Source organism: Passer domesticus, chromosome 19 (genome assembly GCF_036417665.1).
Source record: "Passer domesticus isolate bPasDom1 chromosome 19, bPasDom1.hap1, whole genome shotgun sequence".
NCBI lineage: Eukaryota > Metazoa > Chordata > Aves > Passeriformes > Passeridae > Passer > Passer domesticus.
This window is the reverse complement of record NC_087492.1, coordinates 1,704,531-1,713,221: the sequence shown is the minus strand read 5'-3', so window position 1 is coordinate 1,713,221 and position 8,691 is coordinate 1,704,531. Positions and strand designations below refer to the sequence as shown.

At 60.0% G+C, this 8,691-nt stretch overlaps 1 protein-coding gene across 1 annotated transcript; it reads left to right on the top strand.

The window, feature by feature from the left end:
* The first annotated feature begins 871 nt into the window (after positions 1-871).
* On the top strand, positions 872-8,322 carry MRM1 (mitochondrial rRNA methyltransferase 1). Its single transcript, XM_064394651.1, has 5 exons — positions 872-1,615; positions 2,482-2,575; positions 3,086-3,206; positions 7,498-7,617; positions 7,759-8,322. Exons 1-5 carry the CDS (start codon positions 948-950, stop codon positions 7,806-7,808), a joined length of 1,053 nt encoding a protein of 350 aa, XP_064250721.1. The 5' UTR covers positions 872-947; the 3' UTR covers positions 7,809-8,322.
* Positions 8,323-8,691: the final 369 nt, after the last annotated feature.

Below are 8,691 nucleotides of genomic sequence, written 5' to 3'. Positions count from 1 at the left end.
CTGTTCACACCCAAAGTTTTGTTTGGGGAACGATCCAAACGGAATCCTTCAGTTTGGGGTCTTTATGAGGAAAAACAGTTTCTTTCCAGAGCTGGACAGCATCCAGTTGTCTCGGGGGTAACCTGTGGAGGGCTGGGGTAACCTGTGGAGGTCTGTCCGGGGACAGCTCTGGGATGCTCCGTTCCCTGGCTGTTCCCGGTACCCGGGGGTCACTGGGGTTCCCCGTTCCCGTGGGTCTGTCCAGGGACTCTGGGGTTCCCCTTTCCCATTCCCGGGGTCTGTCCAGGGCTTTGGGGTTCTCTATTCCTGGTGTCCGGGTTCCCCATTCCCGGGATCTGGGTCCGGGATGCTCCGTCCAGGATGCTCCTGGTGTCTGGGGGCTCTGGGATGCTCCATTCCCGGTACCCGGGGTCACTGGGGTTCCCCGTTCCCGTTCCCCGTGGTCTGTCCGGGGCTCTGGGATGCTCCGTTCTCTGGCTATTCCCGGTACCCGGGGTCACTGGGATGCTCCGTTCCCTGGCTACTCCCGGTACCCGGGGTCACTGGGGTTCCCCGTTCCTGTTCCCGGTACCCGGGGTCACTGGGATGCTCCGTTCCCTGGCTACTCCCGGTACCCGGGGTCACTGGGGTTCCCCGTTCCTGTTCCCGGTACCCGGGGTCACTGGGATGCTCCGTTCCCTGGCTACTCCCGGTACCCGGGGTCACTGGGGTTCCCCGTTCCTGTTCCCGGTACCCGGGGTCACTGGGATGCTCCGTTCCCTGGCTACTCCCGGTACCCGGGGTCACTGGGGTTCCCCGTTCCCGGTGCCCCCGCCCGCCGCCAGGGGGCGCTGCCGCGCGGAGCGTGCCGGAACCGGAGCGGGGCCCGCGCGCGCTCCCGCGGCTCCGGTGCCCCTCCGGGATCCCCGCCGGGCCCCGCTGGGCTCGGTGTCCCCCCACCCCCGGGCATGCAGCGGGCGCTGCTGCCCCGCCTGTGCCAGCGGGCCCTGCGGCTGTGCCGGGGCGGGCTCCGGTTCCGCTGCTCCCGCGGGGCCGAGCAGGGAGCGCCCCGCGGCCGCGATCCGCCCGCGTCCCTCCCGCCGAGCGCGGGGGCCGAGCGGGGGTCGCGCACCGGGCGGGAGCTGCGGCGGGCACAGCAGGACTCGCCCCGGGCCGGCGGGGGGAAGGGGCTGGAGCGGAAGGCGCTGTCCCTGGAGAGGACCAAGGGCTCCGAGATCCTGTTCGGGGTGGCCCCGTGCGGGCTGGCGCTGGCCCGGGCGCGCAGGGCGCTGTTCCGGCTCTTCCTGAAGGAGCCGCGCGGCGGCCCCGGGCGGCCCGTGAGGGCCGAGCTCGCCCTGCAGGCCGCGGCCCGCGGCGTGCCCGTGCTGCACGTCCCGGGCCGGGCGCTGGACGCGCTGTGCCGGGGCCGGCCCCACCAGGGCGTGTGCCTGGAGGCCGCCCCGCTGCCCTTCCGCAGCCTGCGGCACGCCGAGGAGCCGGGCCGCGGAGAGAGCGCGGGCCGGCAGCGGCTGTGGCTGGTGCTGGAGCGCATCCAGGATCCCATGAACATGGGGGCCCTGCTGCGCTCCGCGTACTTCCTGGGGGTGCACAGGGTGCTGGCCACCCGCAGCAACAGGTACGGGCCACAGGGACAGCTACGAGCCACAGGGATGGGCTACAGGGACAGGGACGAGCCACAGGGACAGGGATGGAGCACAGGGACAGGGATGGGGCACAGGGATGGGTCACAGGGACAGGGACGGGCCACAGGGCTGGGCCACAGGGACAGGGATGGGGCACAGGGACAGGGACGAGCCACAGGGACAGGGATGGGGCACAGGGACAGGGACGAGCCACAGGGACAGGGATGGGGCACAGGGACAGGGATGGGGCACAGGGACAGGGATGGGGCACAGGGGCAGGGATGAGGCACAGGGACAGGGACGGGCCACAGGGACAGGGATGGGGCACAGGGACAGGGACGAGCCACAGGGACAGGGATGGGGCACAGGGACAGGGACGGGCCACAGAGATGGGCCACAGGGACAGGGATGGGCTACAGGGACAGGGACGAGCCACAGGGACGGGACACAGGGATGGGCCACAGGGACAGGTACAAGCCACAAGGATGGACCACAGCCACAGGGACAGGGACGAGCCCCAGGGATGGGCCACAGCCACAGGACGGGCTCCTCCAGCCCCCCTTTTCCTCCCAGACACGTTTCCAGCCTGCATCACTCAGTTGTTGTTTAGGGAGATTTCTGGGACTGATCTCTAGAGCAGGGTTTGGATGGTGCTGCCCCACAGCAGGCTGTGGGATCCCAGGCACTCCCTGGATTCTCCGTGTTTAACCTATTCTGTGTGTCTGTCTCCTGTGACCTGTTTCCTGGGTTAATTCCTGAGCCCTTCTGTTCTCCACAGGAAAACATGTAGTGAGCGGGATCTAAAAATTCAGCTGCATTTCCCCTCGTGTGATGCTTTTCCATTCTTTTCCCCTTGCAGCTGCCCCTTGACTCCCACAGTGAGCAAAGCCAGCTCTGGAGCCATGGAGGTCCTCGATGTGTACAGCACAGATGACCTGCAGGGCTTTCTGAAGGTACAGTGAGCCACTTTCACTTTTTTCCTTTTTTTTTCCAGAAAACTCAAACGCCGCAGGGGAGGCACAGGGGGAGCCCTGAGCTATTTGCAGTGTCTGTGCTGGGACACCCCCAGCCCCATTCCGTCGGGTGGGGGGAGAGGGTGGATGTTTTTTCTGGGAGCTGGTGGGACCAGGATAATCCTGTGGCTCTGGGGATGCCGGGGTTTGTCTCCCTTCTCCTCGGGATGTGTGGCAGAGCAGCATCCCGGGGCCCAGGCACACGATGGCAGCATTGGGCAGCCTTTGGAGCAGGGAGGAGAGGAGGAACCACGGCGGGGGGGAGCTGCTGGGAATCTTTTTTCCCTATGCAGTGAGGTGTGAGAGGGAACCCTTTGCAGGTAAAAATTTTAGGGATGCCAAAAAAACCTCCCTAGACAGCTTAACTGAAAATGTTTAAAAAAAGAGTTTTTGCTTACATGATTTTTAATCTTGAGTATTTGGCAATTCTGGATTTCTTTCCTTTTCTAGGCTAAAAGTGCAGAAGGCTGGGAAGTGGTGGGAACAGCCAGCAGGCCTGAGGATGTGGAAGGTGTTCCTGTCATCAGCTGCTCGGAATTCCGGTGGGACAAACCCCTTATTCTAGTGATAGGTACTGCCATTTCCAGGGCTGTGGCCTGGGATTGTTGCGGGTCTGGGAAAGAAAAGCTGAGGGGGAATCATGGAATGGTGTGGCTGTGGATGAAGCAGGGTCTGGAGGAGCAGGGGGAGCTGAGGGGGCTCCCAGCAGGAACAGCTTGAGGATGCACTCAGAGTTCTGCAGCTGTGGAGGTCTGGGGGGCAGTTTTGGTGCCAGGGTGGTGTTTGCTTTGTGTTCTGTGTTTTGATGTGTGCTGGAGCCCCAGATGTGGATTTTTGGTGGTGAGCCCCAAGCTGAGGTGTTTGCTCTTCCTGCACAGAGCTGCTCGGGGGGAGCTGTGCCACGCTTCCCCTTAAAAACCAGGAATGTCTGGTCAGGGCAGAACCAGCAGGGAATGTTGCTGGGCATGGTCTGGAGGCAAAGCTGGGCTTTGCAGGCAGCCCTGAGAGCAGCCAGGGCACACCTGGGAGAGGGCAGAGCTGCTGGCTGTGGAGCAGCAGCAGAGGAATCTCCTCCCTGGTGGCTGCCACTTCCCTGAGCACCTGAACTGGGCAATTCCTGCAGGGAATTCTGCCCACTCTCACCTTTTGTGGGCACAGTCTGGGCTTGTGCAGCCTCCCAGAAGGTGAAGGGAAGGGGAGTAGCAGCTTTGTGGCAGCTGGAGAGAGAAATTCCCCCAGGAATGAAGCTCCAGGCACCTGTGTGTGGCCGTGCCATGTCCCCCACTCCATGTCACCTGGCACAGGGGCTGGCTGGAGCTTTTACACTTGGAAGTGGAGTCCTGCTGGCCACGAGCCAGGGAGGGGCTGTAATCCTGCCCCGTGCTGGGGCTGGCTTGGCTCGGAGGAGATTCCTTTAATTAAAATGTTTATTGAACTCCTGGAAACACTGACAAGACAACGCTGCAAATCTGGCATCTCTACAAGATGTGTGGAGCTGTATTCCAGGGGGAGCAGGGAGGCTGGCAGCTCTGCTGATTGCCCACAAAGAAATGCATCCCACAAACGGCGACAGCAGCCGGAGAGAGGCAGGGGCTGCGAGCGGCAGCAGCGCCGTTACCTTGAGTTATGAGAGATTTCTCCAGGAAAAAGTCCAAATATCCTTTTGTCAGGGGAGATTGGAGGCTGATTGGTAGATGCATGAGGAGAGCTCCCGGACCTTGCAGCAGTAATGATTTCAACTCTCTGCTGAGCACTAACTCTTGGCTGAAAAGAAAATTGAACATTACGGGCGTCTGATGCTGGGCTTGTTGGGAGAAACGTCCTGGATGTGAATATGGAGCATTCCTGCAGCTGCAGGGAGCAGCAGAGATAATTCAGCCTGGGATTGAGCTCCCTGGCACCACACAGATTGTCTTGTAAGTTAAGCATTTGCAGGCTCCAGTTCCCCCTCCTGGCATCCTCGCTGGCTTGGCAGAGAGTGATTTGGACAGTCCAGCTTAATGTTGTCTGCACTGGAGTCATTGCTGGAGGCGACAGACAGCTCAGACTGGGAGCCTGGTGCACACAGGAGCAGATTGGGAGCACTTAGATGGCTGAGTAAGAAGAGTTTCTGGGTAATTTGTTCTTCTTAGACCTTCAGTCTTTAGCTCGGGGTTTAAGGCTCTTCACAGAGCTGGTGGTTTTATGGAGATGCTCCTTTTGCATGTTTTTCTGCTGCTGGATCTGAATTTCCTGCACTGGAAGCTGAAGTTGTGAGTGGTGTTAATTGTAAATGGGGCAGGAAATATGTTTTGTCATTTCTCCAAGCTCTGGTCTTGGAGCTCTGTCAGTGAGGGACGAAGCTGAGAGGTGGAAGTTAAAGATCTGAAGTGGGAAGTGTTTTGTTCACCAGTCTAAACGAGGATTTAATCTGATTCAGTCAATACTCCCTCCCTTGTGTCACACTGCAAGTCTTTTTGCCCTGAATTTATTGTTCCTAATTATTTTAAGCAGCCATAAAAAGCTTTGTAAAAGCTGGAGGCAAAATCAGTGCCTTTATTGGGAATTGTAAGACCCTTATCAGGGGCAGGAGAGGATTTCTCCAGGAGCCATTGCTGCTGTCCCAGCTGGAGAGCCCTGTGGCAGTGTGGTTTGAGAGGCTCAGGAGGCAAATACCAGTGCAAGGTGTAAAACCTTTCCAGGATACCATTTCTGGGTTTTCTAAGCATCCCTGCAGTGGTGGTGGGGACACAGGCAGGGCCGTGGGAGCCTGGCTTTGATTGCTGCTGTCAGCCTGTGAGCTGGGATAACTCCCCCAGGCCTTGTGTGCACTGCTGCCTTGCAGCAGGAGGCAAGGATTGGTCAGCATGGGGCTCCTGAAGGCTCACTGAGCCCAGCCCAAGGGCTTTGGCCATGGCTGGTTTCATCTGGGAAGGTGATGCAGGATGCATTACCCAAAGCATCCTCTTCCTTACCCAAAGTGCAGCCCAGTAAAACGTGAGGGGGAAAAAACCCACCAGGGAATGATGGCAGTTCCCATCCCTGTGTGGTCAGAGGGATCAGGGTGCCCTGGCAGTGCCATCCCATGCTGGTGTGGGGCTCAGCCAGGTCAGGGCATGGCTGTTGGAGGGGTGCCACATGCTGGGCCTGTTTGCCAGAGGTGTTTGGGATGAGCTGGCCATCCTTGCAGCCCTGGAGCTGCCTGTGCTGCTCTAAATACCAAGAATAAAGAATTCTTTGGGGAGCCAGGCTGGCTGGGAGGTCCAGGGCCCTCTGCATTTTCACCTGTCTGCACACAGCATTGTTTAAAGCCTCTCCCTTTCCATTTCCCTTTGTGACAGTGTGAGTCAAACAACTACTAATGACCTGGGATAGATTTCAACTCTGTTTCACCAGTGTATCAGCCCAAACATATCAGGGCTGCTGCCTGCTTTAACAACTAATCAATTGAAGCCTCTGGTTGAACTGTCTGCATGCACAAGCTGCACCCAGCCCGTGGGGTGTGTGTGTGTGCTGGGGAGGCTGGAGCTGTCCCTGGGAGGCTGGAGCTGTCCCTGGGAAGGCTGGAGCTGTCCCTGGGAGGGCTGGAGCTGGCCCTGGGGAGGCTGGAGCTGTCCCTGGGGAGGCTGGAGCTGGCCCTGGGAGGGCTGGAGCTGTCCCTGGGAGGCTGGAGCTGTCCCTGGGAGGCTGGAGCTGTCCCTGGGAGGGCTGGAGCTGGCCCTGGGGAGGCTGGAGCTGTCCCTGGGGAGGCTGGAGCTGTCCCTGGGAGGGCTGGAGCTGTCCCTGGGAGGCTGGAGCTGTCCCTGGGAGGGCTGGAGCTGGCCCTGGGGAGGCTGGAGCTGTCCCTGGGGAGGATGGAGCTGTCCCTGGGAAGGCTGGAGCTGTCCCTGGGGAGGCTGGAGCTGTCCCTGGGAGGGCTGGAGCTGTCCCTGGGGAGGCTGGAGCTGTCCCTGGGAGGGCTGGAGCTGGCCCTGGGGAGGCTGGAGCTGTCCCTGGGGAGGCTGGAGCTGTCCCTGGGGAGGCTGGAGCTGTCCCTGGGAGGGCTGGAGCTGGCCCTGGGGAGGCTGGAGCTGTCCCTGGGAGGGCTGGAGCTGTCCCTGGGAAGGCTGGAGCTGTCCCTGGGAGGGCTGGAGCTGTCCCTGGGAAGGCTGGAGCTGTCCCTGGGAGGGCTGGAGCTGTCCCTGGGGAGGCTGGAGCTGTCCCTGGGGAGGCTGGAGCTGTCCCTGGGAGGGCTGGAGCTGTCCCTGGGGAGGCTGGAGCTGTCCCTGGGGAGGCTGGAGCTGTCCCTGGGAGGGCTGGAGCTGTCTCTGGGAGGGCTGGAGCTGTCCCTGGGGAGGCTGGAGCTGTCCCTGGGGAGGCTGGAGCTGGCCCTGGGAGGGCTGGAGCTGGCCCTGGGAAGGCTGGAGCTGTCCCTGGGAGGGCTGGAGCTGTCCCTGGGGAGGCTGGAGCTGTCCCTGGGGAGGCTGGAGCTGGCCCTGGGAGGGCTGGAGCTGGCCCTGGGGAGGCTGGAGCTGTCCCTGGCAGCAGGATGTGGGGTTTGCTGGAGCAGAGCTGGCTGTGGCCCCTTGCCTGCCCTGTCCCCGTGCCAGCAGCCTGTGCCCACGGGAGCTCTCTGCTGGCACAGTGGCTGCTCCCTGTGGGATCTCTGTGCAGCTATGTTGCATGGATATTCCTCAAACCCACTTCAGGTGCTGGGGAGCAGATCCAGGGAGGGCAGGGAGGAAGGTGCCAGGCTCCCCTCGGGGGCTCAGTTGCTGTGTGGGAGCTGGTGAGGTGGCTGAGCTTGGGGGGAGAGTGTCACAGAGACAGAGCACAAACAACTGCACTGAGCAGGGGGAAAGGCAGTGCTGGGAGCTGAGCTGAGCAGTGTCTCTGTCCTGCAGGCAGTGAAGGGGAGGGCCTTTCCCTGGAGACTCAGCTGCAGTGCCAGAGGATGTTGGCCATCCCCCCTGGCAGGGCGCTGCACCCCGGCATCGACTCCCTCAACGTCTCTGTGGCTGCAGGTGAGAGCAGTTCTGAGCACCAGGCACCAAACCCCAGCTTCTGCATTTCACAATCAAACATCCAGGCCCACTGAACGATTTTCTTGTGGTTTGGAAAAAGATAAAATCCCTTACTATTTATTTATGTTTGCTTTCCTACAGGTATCCTCCTGCACTCCATCTGCAGCCAGAAACGGAGGCAAGGAGATTGAAATCCTCTTGGTGTGGTGGAGGAAGCTGCTCAGTGTGGACATGGAAATGCTCTTCCCACGGTCTCCACCATCACCGAGTTCCAGGGAGTGCCCCAGAGGCCTGAGCTGCATTTTGGCTGCTGCAGAAACCACCAGATCCCTGATTAACACCAAAGGCAGACACTGATGTTGTGGGTGACACCTGGGAGGAGCAGCTGTGGGAGGCAGGCAGGTCTGGGAGCAGCAGTTTGGGCAGGAGAACACCCAGGGATGGCTGCCAGCACTTGTGCACTGGGGACTTCTGCATCACTTGAATTATGGGGACAATCTGGGCTGTGGGTGGAAGTGCCACTGGAAGTGCCTTGTGCTCTCCCCCTGGGCAGCAGCTGCTGAGTGCCAGCTGTGCCTGGGAACCACTGAGCTGGTTTTTCTGTGTTTGCTTACAAACCAGGTGTGCAGCCCTGCCAAGGGCTGGCAAACATCTGGAGTGGGGGGAAATGGAGCCAGTGGAAATAAAACTTTTGTAAAGATTGGTTGTAGGCTCAAATTAATCCATTTTGTGTCCTATAAATGCAGAGTGTGATTAGTGCTTCAGGTGGGAGGAGGGATCTAGAGCTGGTTTCCTTCTGGGGAAGTTTCCTTTCCAAGCTGGGCTGATCCTACTGGAGGCTGAGGTGCCCCAGGACCACTGTCCTGCTGGTGGCACTGGGCTGGCTTCATTTGCAGCTATCCTGCTTGAAAAACCAGGCTGGCTAAATTATTGAGAGCCAAAAGAATGTTATCACTTAGCACCTTAATTATTTTATTTAGCTACCGTGGCCCTTTGCATAGGATTCCTCATTAACGCTTAATTTACAGTGCCCTTTAGGGATAATTTCAAACAATTCCGTTCAGTCTGCCCCCT